At 53.9% G+C, this 21540-nt stretch overlaps 1 protein-coding gene across 7 annotated transcripts in view; it reads right to left on the reverse strand.

Moving 5' to 3' along the window:
* The window catches only part of EMID1 (EMI domain containing 1), a 94943-nt gene that overhangs the window by 11782 nt on the left and 61621 nt on the right, over positions 1 to 21540 (reverse strand). For 6 of the 7 annotated variants that reach the window (XR_006275843.1, XR_006275844.1, XM_043497920.1 and 3 more), the window contains exons 8-11: positions 18206 to 18250; positions 16826 to 16932; positions 11892 to 12029; positions 105 to 194 (exon numbers count right to left, since the gene is read on the reverse strand). Coding sequence is in view for 5 of the 7 variants with exons in the window: in XM_043497920.1 (XP_043353855.1) it covers positions 105 to 194; positions 11892 to 12029; positions 16826 to 16932; positions 18206 to 18250 (380 nt within the window). In the remaining 2 variants the exon portion in view is untranslated. Of the gene's footprint in view, positions 1 to 104; positions 195 to 11891; positions 12030 to 16825; positions 16933 to 18201; positions 18251 to 21540 lie in introns of all 7 variants that reach the window. The other variant, XM_043497921.1, reaches the window with a different exon arrangement.

Consider the following 21540-nt stretch of genomic DNA (forward strand, 5'->3'; position numbering starts at 1 on the left):
CCCATGGAGGCCGTGGAGGACTGGAGGGAGATCGCCACTGGATGGGGTAACCAGCTACCTGGACATCAGAGCTCCAGTGAGGAATGGGGAGGAGGAGAACTTACCCATTGGCCCTGAAGGTCCTGGGGGTCCCGCAGGCCCCATGGTGCCAACGCTGTCAGATTCAGTGAAGGTGTTTGACAGAAGCGGGTCCCCTGGGACATGGAGAGAGTAGAGATTAGAGGGGACTGCCAGGCGGTGCTGGCTTATAAGGACTCTGGGGAGCCCACTTTTCCTCCTGAAGCCACAGTGAAATGGGCCCAACATCCCTTAGCATGGGCCAACTGCACAGCCAGAGGGCCTTGGGCAGAGGGCCAGATCTGCTGGGTATGGCACAGCAGGGACACAGCAGCCAGCCAGCCACTCAGAGATACAGCTGATCAGATTCACACATGCACGTGCCAGTATGCACAGGCCACCACGGTTACCAGCAGGGGTCAGGCGCGAGCCTTCTGCACAAGCCTCTCCCACTGACTGAGTGGCAGGCTCTTCTCCTCAATGCTCCGGCTGCTGTCTGGAGATGAATGACACACACTTTGCCTGGGTAGTCCATAGGCACTGACTGCCACATATGGCAGTCCTCGCTCAGACGCATACACCAGTCCCTGTACATTCAGACATAATATGCCCAAATCCATGTGTGGCCAAGTGGCGAGGGCACTAGATGGGGACCCAGGAGATCTGGGTTCTGTTCCCTGATCTGACCTTCGGGGTGACCCTGAACAAGTCACTTGCTCTGTGCCTCAGTTTCCCCATCTATAAAATGGGGATAATGCTATTGCCTTCCTCTTTAACACACTTTGAGATCAACCACCAAAAAGAGCTATACAAGAGTGGGGTACTATTGTCTGCAGAGGTACACGTACAGGCTCATAGCACGGACACAGTTAGACAGGCACAGGCGCACATGCAGCTGGAAGCCTTGCCCAGAAATGGTTTGATCGGCGCCCAAGCTGAGTGGTTTTAGTTTAGCATGTGTCCCGCAGCTGCACTTTAGCCCATGCAGGTTGGCTGCTAAATCTGGCCACTAGGGGGCAGAGCAGGCCAATCCAATCCAGGACAAGGGCCTGCAGCCATGGAAGGCGAGCATCTGCTGGAGAGGTTCTGGACACAAGTCTCAGCTGAGGCACAGCCTGGCTCCCCTGCTCTGCCTCCCCCCCAGAGGAGACGCCCAGGATCGGAGTCCATGCCTTGCATTGTGTCCCTTGTCACATGGAGGGACCCAGCGGGAGGTGGCCCCTGGCTTCTTCCTGCTGACATTTCCTGGGAACAGCCCAGGCAGGCCCCACTACAGCGATCGCTCACAGGCTGGACCCCGCAGCAGTGAAGTGGTTAACACCTCCAGCTGAGGTACAGCTAAGGCTCCCGCTCCTTGTCAGCAGCCCTGACTCATGGCTTCAGGCACTGGCACCTGCCCAGTGAAGTCACATCAATGCACAGTGCTGCTGCAATGGTTACTGGGGCAATGCCACCCCCTTGTGAGACCGGGTCACCTCGCTGGCACAGCTCAGCTCCCAGGGTGCAGGGCATGTCCCTGAGAGCTGGGCTGTGCACTGCGTGATGGGTTGCACTCCACCTGGGTACAGACTGAAGTGTAATAACAACACCTAGCTCACACACAGCACTTGCCATCAGTAGGTCTCAAAGTGCTTGACAAAGGAGGCCAGCGTCATCTTCCCCAGTTCACAGAGGGAAACTGAGGCACAGGGAGGGGAAGTGGGTTGCCCAAGGGCACCCAGCAGGCCAGAGCTGGGAATAGAAGCTGTGTTTCTTGAGGCCCAGTCCAGTGCTCGCTCCACTAGGCCACGCTCCAAGGATGAGGACTGAGGTGCCAGAAGCTTAGAGCTAGGGATCCTGGCTCCCAGCATGTGAATGAGAAAGGCAAAGGTGAGCCTCAAAGGAAACACATAGTTGGGCTCAGTCCCTTTTTTTGGGTGTGCTTTTCTATGATGGAGAAAGACACCCTAGAAGGGTTTTATTTAAAAAGAAATATTTTACATTCAAATATCAAGTCTCATCTAACCTGGGAGACTCTGTGGCTGACTGGAGAACTGGGGCATCCCACGGCAGTAAAAGCTAAACACTGGAGGGGGGGGATTTCATCTGCTGGTCTGATTTCCCATATGACACAGGCCAGAGACCCTCACACAATGACTCCCACCTCCAGCCCCTAGCTTCTGAGCAGATGAGCCAGGATCTGAACCTGAGGGCCTGTCCCTGTGCTCCGTGCTGGGAGCATTCCCCTAGAGCATCAACGCCCACTCAGTTCATCAAACTCCAACAGCCAACGACCATGGGGAGAAAGGGTGTCTTTGTTAAGGATCCCCCTCCCCTTTAATGAAAACGTGACAGCTTACAGCATACATCTCCTGCCACGCCACCAAGGAGTCCTCCTGCAAAGCCGAGGGAGACTAGACTTGCCATTTCTGATATTTCTAAGCAGAAAAACCCTTTAAAATCCTCCAGCGCCAGCCCCTCCCCAGCTGCCTTTCTCCCTCAGAAGGCAGCCACACGGCCACAAACACATTATCTTTTTCTCTTTCCTGTCACTGTGGAGACTCGTGGTGCTGTCAAGGTGCTGCTACCTAGTGCAAACACAGGGTAACTATAGCATCAGGCAAAGGACAATAAGGAGGCTGGAGTGAGACACAGAGCGAGTCCAACAGGACTGTTTTAGCTGCATCTGACTGAGTGAATTGACTCCCGCCTGCCTCAGTGCCAGAGAGCCCAACACAGTGACTGGCAAGGGCTTCCAGGTACGTGGTTCTTCAAGGACCCAATGACACCCACTGTCTGGGTAGGTCTGTGCCTGCTCGGTGCTTGGCGAAGAGATCCCACACCAAGGGAAACCCAGGCACTGTGGGAAGAGTAGCTGGGGACTCAGTAGGTGGTGCCCTGAGCCAGTCCCAAGGCCATGCCCTAGTATAGTGTCTCATTCACATGAGACACAAGCTGAGATCCTAGCCACAGAAGGTTATCAGTGAACCAATGCTGAGCTTTATTGTAAGGAGCTAGCTCCTGCCCTCCATTCCAAATGGAGACAGCGCTCTCCCTCACTTCCTGTCCCAAAGTGGTGTGTAGCGATACAGAAACTAGGAATAGCAAGGGTTAAATGTGCATTTCACAGACAGGTAACTAAACACAGAGAGAGGAACCACTTGCCCCAGATCACACACTGAGCCAGAAAGGGAACCCAGGAGTCCTGATGCCCAGTGATCTAAACCAGCGGTTCTCAACTTTTGCCATATAGTGACCCTCCCAGAGAATCACAGAAATGTCGGGCTGGAAGGGACCTTGAGAGGTCATCAAGTGCAGCCCCTGCACTGAGGAAGAACCAAGCAAACCGAGCCCATCCCTGACAGGTGTTTGTCCAGCCTGTTCTTAAACCTCCCGTTGCGGGGATTCCACACCCTCCCTTGGGAGATTGTTCCAGAGCTGAACTCGGCGCTACAAAGATTTTCTTAATATCAAACCTAAATCTCCCTTGCTGCAGATGAACCTCATCACTTCTTGCCCTGCCTTCAGGGAACATGAAGAACCATGGATCCCCGTCCTCACTAGAACAGCCGTTACACGTCTGAAGGCTCTTATCAGCTCCCCCTCGGCCTTTCTTTGTCAAGACTAAACATGCCCAGCTTTTCTAACCTTTCCTCATAGCTCAGATTGATCATCTTTGTTGTTCTTCTCTGCACTCTCTCCACATCTTTCCTAAAGTGGGGCACCCAGAATTGAGCGCAGTGCTCCAGTTGAGGCCTCACCAGTGCTGAGTAGAATGGGACAGTCACCTCCCCTCTTTTACATATGACACTCCTGTTAATAGAGCCCAGAATCATAGAATATCAAGGTTGGAAGTGACCTCAGGAGGTCATCTAGTCCAACCCTCTACTCAAAGCAGGACCAACCCCAACTAAATCATCCCAGACAGGGCTTTGTCAATCCTGACCTTAAAAACCTCTAAGGAAGGAGATTCCACCGCTTCCCTAGGTAACCCATTCCAGTGCTTCACCCTTCTACTGAAATAGGGTTTCCTAATATCCAACCTAGACCTACCCCACTGCAACTTGAGACCATTACTCCTTGTTCTGTCATCTGCTACCACTGAGAACAGTCTAGATCCATCCTCCTTGGAACCCCCTTTCAGGTAGTTCAAAGCAGCTATCAAATCCCCCCCCCCCGGCCCATTTTTCTCTTCTGCAGATTAAATAATCCCAGTTCCCTCAGTCACTCCTCATAAATCCTGTGCTCCAGTCCCCTAATAATTTTTATTGCCCTCCGCTGGACACTTTCCAATTTTTCCACATCCTTCTTGTAGTGTGGGGCCCAAAACTGGACACAGTACGCCAGATGAGGCCTCACCAATGCCAAATAGAGGGGAATGATCACATCCCTCCATCTGCTGGCAATGCTCCTACTTATACGGCCCAAAATGCTGTTAGCCTTCTTGGCAACAAGGGCACACTGTTGACTCATATCCAGCTTCTCGTCCACTGTAACCCCTCATTCCTTTTCCGCAGAACAGCTGCCTAGCCACTCAGTCCCTAGTCTGTACCAGTGCATGGGATTCTTCCGTCCTAAGTGCAGGACTCTGCACTTGTCCTTGTTGAACCTCATCAGATTTCTTTTGGCCCAATCCTCTAATTTGTCTAAGTCCCTCTGTATCGTATCCCTACCCTCCAGAGTATCTACCACTCCTCCCAGTTTAGTGTCATCTGAAAACTTGCTGAGGGTGCAATTCACGCCAACCTCCAGATCATTAATGAAGATATTGAACAAAAGACCAAAGACCGACCCTTGGGGCACTCCACTTGATACCAGATGCCAACTAGACTTGGAGCTGTGGATCACTATCCATTGAGCCCGGAGATCTAGCCAGCTTTCATCCACTTTAGTGTTCATTTATCGAGCCCACACTTCTTTAACTTGCTGGCCAGAAGACTGTGGGAAACTGTATCAAAAGCTTTGCTAAAGTCAAGGAATAACACATCCATTGCTTTCCCTCATCCACAGAGCCAGTTATCTCATTACAGAAGGCAATTAGGTTAGTCAGGCTTGACTTGCCCTTGGTGAATCCATGCTGACTGCTCCTGATTACTTTCCTCTCCTCTAAGCCCTGGTCTACACTAGGCGTTGAGGTTGAATTTAGCCGCGTTAAATCCATGTAACCCTGCACCCGTCCACATGACGAAGCCCTTTTTTTCGACTTAAAGGGCTCTTAAAATCGATTTCCTTACTCCACCCCTGACAAGGGGATTAGCGCTAAAATCGGTTTTGCTGGGTCGAATTTGGGGTACTGTGGACGCAATTAGACGGTATTGGCCTCCGGGAGCTATCCCAGAATGCTCCATTGTGACCACTCTGGACAGCACTCTCAACTCAGATGCACTGACCAGGTAGATAGGAAAAGGCCCGCGAACTTTTGAATTTCAATTTCCTGTTTGGCCAGTGTGGCAAGCTGCAGGTGACCATGCAGAGCTCATCAGCAGAGGTGACCATGATGGAGTCCCAGAATTGCAAAAGAACTCCAGCATGGACTGAACGGGAGGTATGTGATCTGATCGCTGTATGGGGAGAGGAATCTGTGCTATCAGAACTACGTTCCAGTTTTCGAAATGCCAAAACATTTGTGAAAATCTCCCAGAGCATGAAGGACAGAGGCCATAACAGGGACCCGAAGCAGGGCAGCGTGAAACTTAAGGAGCTGAGGCAAGCCTACCAGAAAACCAGAGAGGCGAACGGCCGCTCCGGGTCAGAGCCCCAAACATGCCGCTTCTATGATGAGCTGCATGCCAATTTAGGGGGTTCAGCCACCACTACCCCAGCCGTGTTGTTTGACTCCTTCAATGGAGATGGAGGCAACATGGAAGCAGGTTTTGGGGACGAGGAAGACGATGATGAGGAGGCTGTAGATAGCTCACAGCAAACAAGCGGAGAAACCAGTTTTCCCGACAGCCAGGAACTGTTTTTCACCCTGGACCTGGAGCCAGTACCCCCTGAACCCACTCAAGGCTGCCTCCCGGACCCACCAGGCGGAGAAGGAACCTCTGGTGAGTGTACCTTTTAAAATACTATAAAAGGTTTAAAAGCCAGCATGTTTAATGATTAATTTGCCCTGGCATTCGTGGCTCTCCTGGATATACTCCCAAAGTCTTTGCAAAAGGTTTCTGGGGAGGGCAGCCTTATTCCATCCACCATGGTAGGACACTTTACCACTCCAGCCCAGTAGCATGTACTCAGGAATCATTGTAGAACAAAGCATTGCAGTGTATGTTTGCTGGCATTCAAACAACATCCGTTCTTTATCTCTCTGTGTTATCCTCAGGAGAGTGATATCATTCATGGTCACCTGGTTGAAATAGGGTGCTTTTCTTAAGGGGACATTCAGAGGTGCCCGTTCCTGCTGGGCTGTTTGCCTATGGCTGAACAGAAATGTTCCCCACTGTTAGCCATGCGGTGGGGGGAGGCAAAATGCAACCTTGTAATGAAAGCACATGTGCTACATATGTAATATTAACAGCAAGGTTTACCGTGAAAGAGTGTACCCATTGTTCTATAAAATGTGTCTTTTCAAATACCACTGTCCCTTTTTTTTTCTCCCCCCACTGCATGTGTTTCAAGGATCACAGGATCTTCTCCTTCCCAGAGGCTAGCGAAGATTAGAAGGCGAAAAAAACGCACTCGCAATGAAATGTTCTCTGAGCTCATGCTGTCCTCCCACACTGACAGAGCACAGACGAATGCATGGAGGCAGACAATGTCAGAGTTCAGGAAAGCACAAAATGACCGGGAGGAGAGGTGGCAGGCTGAAGAGAGTAAGTGGTGGGCTGAAGAGAGAGCTGAAGCTGAAAGGTAGTGGCAGCGTGATGAGAGGAGGCAGGATTCAATGCTGAGGCTGCTGGAGGATCAAACTAATATGCTCCAGTGTATGCTTGAGCTGCAGGAAAGGCAGCAGGAGCACAGACCGCCGCTATAGCCCCTGTGTAACCAAACGCCCTCCTCCCCAAGTTCCATAGCTTCCTCGGCCAGACGCCCAAGAACGCGGTGGGGGGGCCTCCGTCCACCCAGCCACTCCACCCCAGAGGATTGCCCAAGTAACAGAAGGCTAGCATTCAATAAGTTTTAAACTTTTAAAGTGCTGTGTGGCCTTGTCCTTCCCTCCTCCACCACCCCTCCTGGGCTACCTTGGTAATTATCCCCCTATTTGTGTGATGAATTAATAAAGAAAGCATGAATGTGAAGCAACAATGACTTTATTGCCTCTGCAAGAGGTGATTGAAGGGAGGTGGAGAGGGTGGTTAGCTTACAGGGAAGTAGAGTGAACCAAGGGACAGGGGATTTCATCAAGGAGAAACAAACAGACCTTTCACACCGTAGCCTGGCCAGTCATGAAACTGGTTTTCAAAGCTTCTCTGATGCGCACCGCACCCTCCTGTGCTCTTCTAACTGCCCTGGTGTCTGGCTGTGCGTAACCTGCAGCCAGGCGATTTGCCTCAACCTCCCACCCGCCATAAACATCTCCCCCTTACTCTCACAGATATTGTGGAGCACACAGCAAGCAGTAATAACAGTGGGAATATTGGTTTCGCTGAGGTCTAACCGAGTCAGTAAACTGCACCAGCTCGCTTTTAAACATCCAAATGCACATTCTACCACCATTCTGCACTTGCTCAGCCTGTAGTTGAACAGCTCCTGACTACTTTCTCCAGGCTGCCTATGTATAGCTTCATGAGCCATGGCATTAAGGGGTAGGCTGGGTCCCCAAGGATAACTATAGGCATTTCAACATCCCCAACGGTTATTTTCTGGTCTGGGAAGAAAGTTCTTTCCTGCAGCTTTTGAAACAGACCAGAGTTCCTGAAGATGCGAGCGTCATGTACCTTTCCCAGCCATCCCACGTTGATGTTGGTGAAACGTCCCTTGTGATCCACCAGTGCTTGCAGCACTATTTAAAAGTACCCCTTGCGGTTTATGTACTCGCTGGCTTGGTGCTCCGGTGCCAAGATAGGGATATGGGTTCCGTCTATGGCCCCACCACAGTTAGGGAATCCCATTACAGCAAAGCCATCTACTATGACCTGCACATTTCCCAGGGTCACTACCCTTGATATCAGAAGATCTTTGATTGCGTTGGCTACTTGCATCACAGCAGCCCCCACAGTAGATTTGCCCACTCCAAATTGATTCCCGACTGACCAGTAGCTGTTTGGCGTTGCAAGCTTCCACAGGGCTATTGCCACTCGCTTCTCAACTGTGAAGGCTGCTCTCATCTTGGTATTCTTGTGCCTCAGGGCAGGGGAAAGCAAGTCACAAAGTTCCATGAAAGTGCCCTTACGCATGCGAAAGTTTCACAGCCGACTGGGAATCGTCCCAGACCTGCAACACTGTGTGGTCCCACCAGTCTGTGCTTGTTTCCTGAGCCCAGAATCGGCATTCCACCGCATGAACCTGCCCCATTAGCACCATGATGCCCACATTGCCAGGGCCCGTGCTTTGAGAGAAGTCTGTGTCCATGTCCTCATCACTCTCGTCACTGCGCTGATGTCGCCTACTCGCCCAGTTTCGCTTTGCCAGGTTCTGGTGCTGCATATACTGCTGGATAATGCGTGTGGTGTTTAATGTGCTCCTAATTGCCAAAGTGATCTGAGCGGGCTCCATGCTTGCCGTGGTATGGCGTCTGCACAGAAAAAAGGCGCGGAACGATTGTCTGCTGTTGCCCTGACGGAGGGAGGGGCGACTGACAACATGGCTTACAGGGTTGGCTTACAAGGAATTAAAATCAACAAAGGGGGTGACTTTGCAAGAAACTGAATGGCTGCCTCAAGGATAGAACTCAAAACCTCAAGGATAGAACTCAAAACTGGGTTTAGCAGGCCGTCGATTTCACAGAGGGAGGAGAAAATGAATACAAAACAAATCTGGTCTATTTCTTGTTTTGAGCCACTTCATCTATCTTTATACATCATGCCGGCAGCAGACTGTGCAGTACGACCGCTAGCCATCATCACCTCCTGGGTGCTTGGCAGAAGACGGTGCAGGATGACTACTGGCCATCGTCTTCTGCTGGCTGCAAATTAAAAGACAGTGCACGGCCGGTAGGACTCAATCGCCATGAGACAAAACAAGGGAAATGACCTGGCTGAGTCACTCCCATGTTTGCCAGGCGCCCAGTTAAAAGAGCACCCAGGACTACGTCGATGACGACTACCAGTCATACTGCACTGTCTGCTGCCAAAAGGCAATAAACTGCTGCTGTGTAGCAATGCAGTACCACGTCCGCCAGCACCCAGGAGACATATGGTGACGGTTAGCTGAGCGGGCTCCACGCTTGCCGTGGTATGGCGTCTGCACAGGTAACTCAAGAAAAAAGGTGCAAAAAGATTGTTTGCCCTTGCTTTTACGGAGGGAGGGAGGGAGGGAGGGAACGGGGTCCTGACAATATATACCCAGAACCACCCGCGACAATGTTTTAGCCCCATTATGCACTGGGATTTCTACCCAGAATTCAAATGGGCGGTGGAGACTGCGGGAACTGTGGGATAGCTACCCACAGTGCAAAGCTCCGGAAGTCGACTGTTGCCTCGGTACTGTGGACACAGTCCGCCGACTACATGCACTTAGAGCATTTGTGTGGGGACACGCACACTCGACTGTATAAAAACGCTTTCTACAAAACCGACTTCTATAAATTCGACCTAATTTTGTAGTGTAGACATACCCCAAGTGCTTCAAAATTGATTCCTTGAGGACCTGCTCCATGATTTTTCCAGGGACTGAGGTGAGGCTGACTGGCCTGTAGTTCCCTGGATCCTCCTTCTTCCCTTTTTTAAGATGGGCACTACATTAGCCTTTTTCCAGTCATCCAGGACCTCCCCCGATCGTCATGAGTTCTCAAAGATAATGGTCAATGGCTCTGCAATCACATCCGCCAACACCTTTAGCATTCTTGGATGCAGCACATCCAGCCCCATGGATTTGTGCTCATCCAGCTTTTCTAAATAGTCCCAAACCACTTCTTTCTCCACAGAGGGATGGTCACCTCCTCCCCATGCTGTTCTGCCCAGTGCAGTAGTCTGGGAGCTGACCTTGTTCGTGAAGACAGAGGCAAAAAAAGCATTGAGTACATTAGCTTTTTCCACATCCTCTGTCACTAGGTTGCCTCCCTCATTCAGTAAGGGGCCCATGTGACCTTCTTGTTGCTAACATACCTGAAGAAACCCCTCTTGTTACTCTTAACATCCCTTGCTAGCCGCTACTCCAGGTGTGATTTGGCCTTCCTGATTTCACTCCTGCATGCCTGAGCAATATTTTTATACTCCTCCCTGATCATTTGTCCAATCTTCCACTTCTTGTAAGCTTCTTTTTTGTGTTTAAGATCAGCAAGGATTTCACTGTTAAGTGAAGGTGGTCACCTGCCATATTTACTATTCTTTCTGCACATTGAGATGGTTTGTTCCTGCAACCTCAATAAGGATTCTTTAAAATACAGTGATGATAATGATAATAGTCTTTTTCGCAACTGCATCACACTGGGGACTCACAACCAATTTGTGATCCAGTCGAACCCCCAGATCCTTCTCAGCAGTACTGCTGCATAGCCAGTTATTCCCCATTTTGTCATTGTGCATGAGATTCTTCCTTTCTAGGTGAAGCACTTTGCACTTGTCTTTATTGCACTTCATCTTGTTGATTTCAGATCGGTACTCTAATTTGTCAAGGTCGTTTTGAATTCTAATCCTGACCTCCAAAGGTCTCGCAATCTCTCCCATCTTGGTGTTATCTGCAAATGTTATAAGCTTTCTCGCCACTCCACTATCCAAGTCATTAATAAAAATATTGATAGTATCGAACCCAGACTGACTCCTGTGGGACCTCACTAGACACATCCCTGCAGTTCAACAGTGAATCATTGTATCACAATGGGGTTGGGATCCCATCCCACAAAATTATTAAGGAAGGGGCAGGTGATTACAAACCCTGTAGTGTGTTCGTGCCCCCTGAGGGGGTGTGCTGGTATCTCCCATCTTGAGAATTCATGAGCTAAACCATTGTATCGCACTACGGTGATCATTTCCACTCGCCATTCTCTCCTGGGCTGAGCTGCAACCATCCTGTCTCATTGTCTGCCTTGTGTCACTGCACATGTGGGCACTGGAGGGCAGGAGTGCAGCGTGGGTCTGAGTGGGGGGAGCTGCATGCATGGGCAGGCACAGATGTGGGAAGCAGATGCCCATGTCTGCAGATGTGCGAGTCTTGCAGGGTGTGGGGTGTTTGTGCATGGATGACCAATGGTGCCGACTGGCGTGCATGCAAACGAAGGTTGGCATGTGGGGGCTGGGTCCTTACTCTGAGCCCTCTCTGAAAATTTGCTGGAGAGAGAGCTCCGAGGGGCTGGGGGAGTGAAATCTGATCCTGCTCCCTCCCAGCACCCAGGGGCTCAGCCTGCCTTCCAGCACCACCTCTGGTTAGCATTAGCACTGGCCCAAGCACTTGGGCTGTGGGGGGGGGCAGTGACAGGGCTGAACTGCTGCATCTCCAGCCCATCGGGTGTCTCCTTGGACAGTCACTTGGCCAAAGCCAGTGGTGCCAGGAATCGAGCCCAGCTTGCCCGGCTCCCAGCCCTCCCAACCAGAAAGTCATGTTCATACTGACTCGCTGGTAAAGTGCCAGGGCCTTTAATGAGCACAGGAGGGAAGGACCTTTCATCTCTCCTCTGGAAAACAGCCCCTCTAGGGCACATCACCCCTGAGCACCACACTGGGGCCATCCCCTACTGACTCCCCCACTGCAGCCCAGCGCCCCCTAGCACATGCTCTTTCTCCAACCAGGTGCCTTCCCCCTCCCTCCCAGCTACTTACTTGGGTCAGCAATGTGGGATATTGTAGGCCCCACTGGGGCAGGGGGTCCTGGGGGTCCTGGGGGCCCTGGAAGGCCCGGAAATCCCTTCTCTCCGGGGATGCCCCTTGCACCATCCCGCCCTGGCGGACCCGGGGGGCCTAGAAAGGAAGAATAAAGGCAAGAAAGATCATGAGGGCTGAGCGAAAGCAACTCTTGCTTTACAGCTGCAGATGTCATCTGGGCAGGGCCGCCACATGCGGGACCCTTCCTGCACAGCACAGCTGCCATGCTTGGGGGCTCGGCCGCCCTATAGTACAAACCACGCCTGAGTGAAAGGCATTGTGGGTATTTCCTTAGCCTGGGCAGGAAGACGAGGCTAGATCTGCAGAGGGCTCCAGGCAGTCCTGACCCACCAGCCAGTGCTAGCAGGGTGCTCACCTGCCAGGCTCCAGTGCTGTGTGGGGCAGAACCCAAGCTGCTGTGTGCTGATGAAGCTGCCTTGGGGATTGGGTGCCACCCCCTTCTCTCAGCCCGGGCTGGAGGATACTGCACAATGGCACAGCCCAGAACTGTCCTCAATATCCCGGATCTGGACATGTGACTTATCCCACCCCAGGGGACCTACCTGCTGCCCTGCAGCTGGCACAGCACAGGCTCTGGGCCGGGCAGGGGATGAGGCAGTTCTCCGAACGTTGGCTCTGCAGCCAGAGGCCCAGTGGCCCCACCTGTGCTTCACTTCGCCCTGATATATGGCCAGAGAGGCTGCAAAGCGGGGCAAGGCGAGGGGTGGAAATGGCTCTTCCCCTTCCTCCTGATCTGCCCCTCTGTTCCCCTCCCCTCGCCCATCCCATGCAACCTGGTACCAAAGGCCCCTCTCCCCTTTCCAGCAGTAGCCAGCACTGGATGCTGCACAGGAAGGTGTAAAAGCCACCAGTGCCCACCAGGTGCCTAGCTAGCACCGGCTTCCTCCTGACCCCAGCTGCTGACCTGCTGATTTCCTGGCCTGGGGAGGATATGCTCCCTGGGCTGCATGCATGGGTGGGAGCCAAACCCTGCTCTGCATGGGGTGCCCACCGCCCATCCCACTAGAGCTCTTGCTGGAGCCAGTGTGGTCAGTGCACAGTGGGCTCTAGCCCTGGCAGTGCCAGGCTTTGTTGTACCTCAGGCCCGGGAGCGTTTAGGAGTAAGAGCCTGCAGGTTGTGCTGGGCTAAGTGGCCCCTGGCCTGAATACTGTCACACATGTTTAATGGGGCCCCCTTGGTGACCTTCTCTCCCTGCCCCTGGCCTTGGCTGGGAGAGGGTGGGGGAAGACCCCCAGCACAGGAGTCTGCCTGCTCCACAGCCCCTGGCTGGGGGCATCATCCTGCCAAGGAGCTCCTGGTGGTGATACCACCCACTGTGGCCAGGATCAAGGGCTCCCCAGGGTCCCACACTCCTCCCTGGCTAGGGGCCAGCTGGGACCCAGCACCCACAGATGGGAGGGGAGAGACTCAGCCACACTCTCCCAGCCCCAAACAAGTGTGAGGGCTTAGGCTGTCCTGGCAAATGGGTACATCAGCTTGGAGGCACCACACCGTCCCCTCGTGCCACGGGAAAGGGGAGGCTCTGAGCAAAGGGGAGGTGTCAGGAGGAAAACGCGAGATCCTCCCTGCCAGGAACCCAGGCCTGAGCTCCCCCAGCTAGCTGGCTCAGCCCGGCCGGTTAACAAGCCCAGTTGGGCTGTGGCAGAATCACCTGCCTGGCAGCCTGCCCCACTGCTTGCAAGGAGCCGATAGGTCTGTGTTTAAAAGCTCAGCAGCAGCAGGTTGCTGGCTGCTCAAGGCTTATGTCTGTGGCTGCGATCATTGCTGTCCCACCTACTCCAGGCAGGTTCCTGTCTGCTCCAACCCTGCGCCCTTGTCCGGTGCCTTGTTTAGCTCTGACTCCGGTTCTGTTCCTAGCTCCAACCACTAGGCTGGGCTCTGTCTCTACCCTCTAGGTTAGACAATGTCCCAGTCACTCCCCTGGCATTGCCAGGGTGGGGAAACCTAGCCTGGCAGGTTTGTGATAAGGCATACGCCCCATCATGAATGAGGGGGAGTCACGGTGTGGGCTTAGAACACAAACAGGTCTCTTTCCTTCCCGGGGAGGAGGGGAGGGGCTCAGCAACCCCATCCCATTCCTCTCCCACTCCCCCCACCTGCCTTGCCATGCTTGGCTGCTCCTACTTCCATGGGGAGCGGGCTGTTCAGTGCCAGGGGGGCTTCCAGCCACAGTCCCTGGAGTGGGCCCCACTATCTCCCAGGTGCAGGGCAGGGATCAGCTCTGCTGACCCCATGGCTCCCATGCTCCCTGGAGATCCAGCTCCCACCAGGCCATCAGAAGGGCCCACTGGCACCAAGGGCTCAGCAGCTAGCCCTTGGCCCGGTGGTGGATTGCAGCTGAAGACAGGGAGCATGCAGCGAGAGGGGGCGGGAGCTGGCATTGACTTGCGCAGGCCTCCCTGAGGACAGGACGCATGGAGGTTGAGAACAAAGGAAAAGGGAAGCGAGAGGGATGCCAAGGCTGGAAGGGAGCAGGGTGCGTGCACTGCATGGGGCCCTGGAGGGGGCCTTGGGGAGGGTGGCTGTTAACATTTAACTCCAAATGGCCAGAGGCAACACAGCACTGGACACCTTCCAAGCCTAATAAACATTACACAGACCACTGGGACTCCGCGACATGCTGCCAAGAGCAACTGCAGCTCCCAGCATTAACTCCTTCCCCAGTCTGGCTCCTGGCTCAGCCTCGTAGGGAGGGGGCTGATCTTCCCCCCCATGTCCCATCTGTGCTCGGGGGATCCCAGTCTCTGTGACAATGCAAACCTGCCCTACTCCCAGCAGCACTAACCTGGGAGGGACCATCTCTGTGTCCATGCAGTCCTGAGCTTCCCCCAAAGATGCCCCAGGAGTAGGGGGTTCCCTGGGTGTGCATCCCCAGCCCTGACCTGGAGGCACAGCGCTCCCTCAAGGAAAGATCCTTTTGCAGTGCTAAGAAGGATTAGCATGCCGTGGACTAGGCTGATGTCATTTATTTGGACTTTTCAAATCCTTTGACAGACCCCCACCCCCTGAGCCTATTAAGGAACTGACAGGGAAGAGGCAAAGCACCATCCTGGGTCTGAAAGTGGCAAAGAGACAGAGCAGGATTAAATGGCCTAGTACAACCTGGGTAAAGGTTCATCGCAGGGTGCGACGTGGTTCTGTGCTAGGGCTGGAGAGGTCTGCTATGATAACAATCCCTAGCTCTTAGCTAGTGCTTTTCATTGAGGATCAGTGTCTACATCCACATTTCACAGGCAGGGAAACTGAGGCACTGAGCGGGGAAGGGACTTGTCCAAAGTCACCCAGCAGGCCAGTGGCAGAACCCAAATCTCTTGAGATAGCCCAGTGCACTATTCACTAGGCCACACTGACAAGCATGTTTAATGTCTTACATACAGGGACTGCCTTTGTATTCTGTGATTATACAGAACCGAGCACAGCGGGTCCTGCTCCACAACTAGGGTGCGTAGACGGTACCATAATATAAATAAATAATAATCTGGAAAAGTAGTCGAGCAATGAGGCAGCAGCACTCTGTAGATGATCCAAGAGAAAGAAGACTAGAGAGGCCTGGGAGGAAATTCAGAGGGACCAAACTGCATGAGGGCATTGGGCAGCCGACGAAATTCCGTGCTGACAATCACAAAGCAATGCAGGTTGGGAGGGATGATCTGAACCACCCACATCTCACTGAGTTCCAAATGAACAGTGGCATCTCAGGAGAAAGGCCTGGGACGTACAACAGGCAGTTCCATCGAGACCTCTGCTCAGTGCACAGCTGGGGTCCAAAAAGCAACCAAGAGGTTAGGATGCAAAAGGAATGGGATGGAGAAAAATAGGGGAACTGTTATAATGCCTTTATCTAAATCAATGTTCTGGCCACAGTTAGGCTACTGCACACTGGCTGCCCTGCCTCCAAAAGGGACAGCAGAAATAGAGATGGGGGGTGTCAGAGACAGGCAATGTGAATGGTCAGAGAATTCTGACTGAGGCGAGACTGAAAGGTTTGGGGCTGCTGAGAGGAGACAAAGGAGAGGGGCTATGGCAGAGGGGTACAAGGAAACAAATAGGCAACAGAAGGCCAGTGAGATGTTCCTGGTCTCCCTCCTTGGGCACACAAGGACAAACGGGCATTCAGTGGGACTGAAAGGCAGCTCGATTAAGACCGACCATGGAAATACTCATCTAGAAATGGATAATTAGCTGGCGGAACTCATTGCCACAAGATATCAAGGGTAGCACTGAGGTTCAGAGCTGAGTAGCAGTAAAAAAGGGTTAGATGTGACTCTGGATGAGAAGAATGTCCACAGTTACAGTAGAGAGGGGCATGAGCCAACCTCTAACTGATGGGTCCAGGTTCTTCCCCCATGAGAGAGGTGTTCCACTGGGTCGGTTTCAGTATCTTCCTCTGAAGCAGCTGGAGAGAGAAGGGTGGATGGGGCAGATCCCCACCCTGATTCCTATATCCCAGCCCTAAAAAAAATGCCAAGAAAAGGAAACATCCCCCATGGACCAGCCAGCCACATCATCATTGGGCAAAATCCTTGGCTGGGCTAAGCCTGACCCAGAGCCCACTGGTGTCAGTGGGATCCTGCCTGCAAAGTACAGGGCTTGGATCAGGAACCAAAGCAAGGGTGCAGCTGGATCGGCTCCCCCTCCCTCTCCACCACCCCACGCACACAGCTCTGCAGGTCAGGCTGCGGCCGAGAAGCACTGAGCTCTGGTTATAGCTTGCAAATAAATGACAGCCAATGCCAGGGGTCTGGGCTCTGCAGTTGTGATGCCCTATTGCTGCCTGGTTGTCCAAAGCTGGCATCAAGGTGCAGGGATCCATGGTGGCCCCCAGCTCCTGGAGCAGTGCCCTGTGCTGGGCTCAGTGTCCAAGACTCACCTGGCAATCCAGCGGAACCCTTGGCTCCAGGGATTCCTGTTGGCCCCTGGCTCCCAGGATCTCCTTGGGACCTGATGGGCCCTGGGAGTCCTTGGGGCCCTGGTTCCCTGCAACAGAAAGAGCAGAAGGAAATACTCAGTCAGGTGCCAGCACAGCGCTTGCCAGAGGCCGTGTCTCCTTGGCAGGACAGGAGGAGAGCAAGACTCGACCATCCCTTCGGGCAACCCCAGGGATCCTACCCCAATCCAAACCCCCAAGGAGGAGGGTGGCCGCATCCCTGGGCAATGGATGGCTGTGTGGCTGCCACAGTCAGAAACCAACAGGAGTGGAGCTTGGAGGTGCTGTATAGGGGCTGAGCTGAGAGGTCTGAGTGTGGGAGCCCTCTATCCACAGCCCCCAGTCTGCGGTGGGACAAGCCTCCCCCCATGCTGGCCCCTGCCAATGGGCCTCACCCCCTGCCGTTGTTACTGTCCACAGCCTCCGTGCTGAGACAGCTGATGTGGGGCCTGAAGCGCCCCTCACCCCGGAGCCGCACCTGCCCAGGCCATGCCAGGGTGGCATTCTGAGGGGCACACCTGCCTACCAGGGAGGGACAGGGCTGGTCCCCCAAGAACTCAGTGCCCATGGGCGCCTTAAGGCAATGGCTCTCAGCTGGAACCCAGCCGGGGCTCCGGAACCTGTGACCTGGCAGCGAAGGGCTCAGTGTCTCATTGCCCTGAGCCATCCAGTGCCCACGCCCAACCCGTGCTGTCCACATCTCACTCAGTGAAACGTTCTAGACAGGACCGGTCAGTTCAATGCCAGGCGAGAGGCCTCACGCCCTGCGGCGCCCTACAGACTCCGTATGCAGGGCAGGGCGATCACCTGGGGAAAACCCCCACCCCCCAGCCCTGCCCATCGGGGCACTGCACCTCTCCTTCCTCCGGCCTGCCTAGCTTGGGAACGTTCCTACCCACTACTGGCTGCACTCCAGCTCCCGCCCGACCCCTGGGCCCGCTCTGATGGCTGCACTGTGGCTGGCGTGTGCCCATGCCCGCTTGCAAGTGGGGCCGGCTGCACCCCACCGGCCTGCACTGGGGCCGAGCACTCCACTCTTGAAGGAGCTGGTGATTTAAGCAATACTTCAGCATTGGCTTCTGTGTCCTTCCAAGGCACCAGGGGAAAGAGATGAGAAGCAGAGGGGAGCCCCTGTCAGGCAGTGGAGACTCGCCTCCTTTCCTTCCATTGCTTCCCACTTCCTCCTCTGCCCCCATCCTCTTTCCCTCCCTACTGCCCCTCCGAGGGCATCCATGAGCCTCTCCCATTAGCCTTGCTGGTCTCTGCCCCAGGGATCTTGGGCTGGGAAACTCTCTTATGCCTTAGAAAGAAAATGTCACCTACCATCCTGTCCGGGAATGGCTCCCCGCAGCTTCTCTCCTGGGTTCCCTGGGAATGAAGGAGAGAATGGGGCATCAATCTGCTCGCTGGAGCCAATGGTCTCTTCTGCCTTCAGCCTGGCAGAGTCAGCTCACCCTGCCACCCCCTTCTCCTGGTGCCAGGAGTGTTACCTGGCACTGGGAAGCAACTTTACTTCTGAGCCAGGCTGGGGGAAACGCCAGGCCAGGCCGGCCCTGCTGAGCAACACCCCCCTGACTATCCAGCACAGGCAAGAGTCCAGCCACAGCCCCCCTCCTCTCTGCCCCCCACAGCCACAGGCCTCAGCTCTGCTCTGCTGGATCCACCACCGGAGCGCTCTACTTGGACTTCAAGCTCTGGGGGGGAGGAACCTTTCAGTGTTATGTTTAGACAGCAGCTGGCACTGGGGGTTCTGGTCAACGACTGGAGCGCCAACCTGGGCACTGCTGCAATACAAACAATGCAAATAGGGGTCAGAGGGAAGAACAGGGGTTTCCTTAGACCGGTGCCCTTGGGAGCAAAGGACAATCGGGTCTCTGCCTTTGTTTTCTTTCCTTTGATAATGGCGAGAACATCTCTCACGCCGTGGGACCCCCAAGGACCTTAGACTGATATGCAGCTACAAAGGGCATCGCTCTGCCAGTGCTGAATTGCAGCCACTTCTGGGGCAGAGTGAAGCAGCTGTTCGGCCTGTGGTGACTGCAGGCAATGAAGAATACCTTGTCCAGCTGAGTTTAGGGAGACAGATGGGACTGGCCATGTTGGGACATGGCTGGACTCTGGGGCTAACTCCTAGCATTGGGGAAAGTGGTCTCGAATCGTTAAAGACTCCAGCTGGACAGAGTCTGGGTTGTGTGGCTCTGGGAAAAACAAGCACCTCCAGCCTCATGCTAGGGAGTCGCGCCTATGCTGATTCCACCTACAGCGTTGTCTGTAGTGCCGGTGTAGGTGGCGCTTGGAGGTCTCCTCTCCAAGCACTTTGCTTTACAGGTAGCGGATGATTTATCCAGTTCCCCACTGCAAAAGGAGACTCCATTCATATTCCCGGTCACCTGGGCGTTGCCAACGTCCACTCCTCAGGGGTCCCTGATCCCCACCAGGGAATAAATCATCCTCTCGTCCCCATACACAGGCTCTGCTAACCCATTGCTGCATGCTTTGGTTTCATTTTGCCCGCGGGTTTCCCCCAGCTCTCTGATCGCCCTCCCTGTGCTCGGACTGTCTTGGTCTTCAGGGGAGGCAGGACACGGAAAGCAGGAGCCACACCCAGGGATATGGTTGGCATCTGCCCTGCTCCTTGATCCCACACAAGCTCCCTCTCTCCCAGCCAGTCCGGGTCCTGCGTGGCAGGAGGCAGGGAAGCCATCTGACCTGCCCCATCCCTTCAATCTCTGGGCATGTGGCTAGGTCCTGGTGGCTCATTTAGCAGGGATCTGCTTGTTGTTAGAATCCCAGCCAGACTGTGACAATGGCGACCAGGGGAAATTCCTCTAGTCATTCAGTTGATCTCTGAATTGTGCCTACTGGGGAAGCAGTAGCCATGGGCCAGGAGCCCAACAGACTTGCCTGCCTGGTTCTAAAGCCCAGTTGCCAGCTGATCTCAGGACAATATTCACTGGGGCTCTAAGGGCCTGTTTGCACGCAAGTATCCCTGAGGGGTTGTGGGCTCTCTCCCTCTGCCATTTCACCTGCATGCCTGGGGCGAGATGGAGCAGCAGGCCTAAGCACCTCTGCTCTTGCCTAGGATTGACCACACCCAGTCACCTAGGGCTGGTCTAACTCAGGGCACGGCAGCTGGCCACGCCCTCCCGAGCCAGGTGATGGGTCCTGTCCTGGCCCTCACCACTGCCCTTCTGCTCAGCGCTGCAATGGCAAGGCAGCCTGCACCCGCATGGGGGTGATGGAGTGACTCCCAGACCAGCTCCAGCCAAGGGCTTATTAACAGCACAGCCCCTCCCAGAGGCCCAGCGGAGCCAATGGGAGCCTTTCCATCGACTGTCTGGAAGCTGGAGTGGGCACTACCTGGGCAGCCCCCTTCTCCCCCCCCATTTAACACAGCAGCCCAAGAGCACATCCTAGTCTGGCTACCATTCAGTTCCTTGGGGGAAGGGGTTGGGGTGCTGGAGAAGGGAATCGTGCCACACAGCTATACATTTATCACACCCAACTCCTGCCTGCTGCTCTGCCCCTAAAGCACAAACACATGGCCTGTCAGAGCAGGGGAGGCCTGATAAATCTTTCCCTCTGCACGGAGCTGGAGCCAAAGCCAGATCAGCCTGGTCCTCAGCTGCACTCAATTAAACTCCCATGGCCTGGTGCAGTCCCTGCCCAGTGGGGGATGTGACGCGGCAGAGGCTCCACTCTGAGCCCCTTCCTTTGGTCTGGGCTGCAGTGGGACAGCAAGCCCTACCCTTGTCCTCTAAAGACCCATGTCCCTACACAAGTGAGGGGGGGAGGCTCTGGGACAGACAGACAGACAGACTGCTGGAGACAGCCCTGCTCATCGGGAGTGGATTTCATTTTCCCTTGTTGCTATGTTTTTCTCCATGTTCATATGACAGACTGCAGGCAGCTGGAGCAAGGACTGTCATAGAATCATAGAATATGGGATTGTTTAGTCTGCGGAAGAGAAGAATGAGGGGGGATTTGATAGCTGCTTTCAACTACCTGAAAGGGGGTTCCAGAGAGGATGGATCTAGACTGTTCTCAGTGGTAGCAGATGACAGAACAAGAAACAATAGTCTCAAGTTGCAGTGGGGGGAGATTTAGGTTGGATATTAGGAAAAACGTTTTCACGAGGAGGATGGTGAAACACTGGAATGCGTAACCTAGGGAGGTGGTGGAATCTCCTTCCTTAGAAGTTTTTAAGGTCAGGCTTGACAAAGCCCTGGCTGGGATGATTTAGTTGGGGTTGGTCCTGCTTTGAGCAGGGGTTGGACTAGATGACCTCCTGAGGTCCCTTCCAACCCTGATCTTCTGTGATTCTAATATCTAGGGTGGAACACAGCAGCTGTTTAATAGCGCACTGCAATGGCCAAGAAGAATCCCATGTGCAACTGAAACCCAAAGGAAGTGTTTGGGAGGTGCACTGTGTTGACCCAAGCTGGGACTGGGGCAGAGGAGTGACAACTCCTGATGATGGGGATTCACAGCTGAAGAGTCTGGAGGCTCAGGAGAGATTTTAAGCCTCAGGAAAGTTACAAGTAAAAGGACAACAGGGAGGAGGTGGAGGAACCCAGGGAAAGGTGTGCTAGTGGGGATATCAGCCTGGCTGGATTCACCCATCACTGGGATCTTGGCAAACACACTTCTCCCAGCCT

Source organism: Dermochelys coriacea, chromosome 15, assembly GCF_009764565.3.
Source record: "Dermochelys coriacea isolate rDerCor1 chromosome 15, rDerCor1.pri.v4, whole genome shotgun sequence".
Lineage (NCBI taxonomy): Eukaryota > Metazoa > Chordata > Testudines > Dermochelyidae > Dermochelys > Dermochelys coriacea.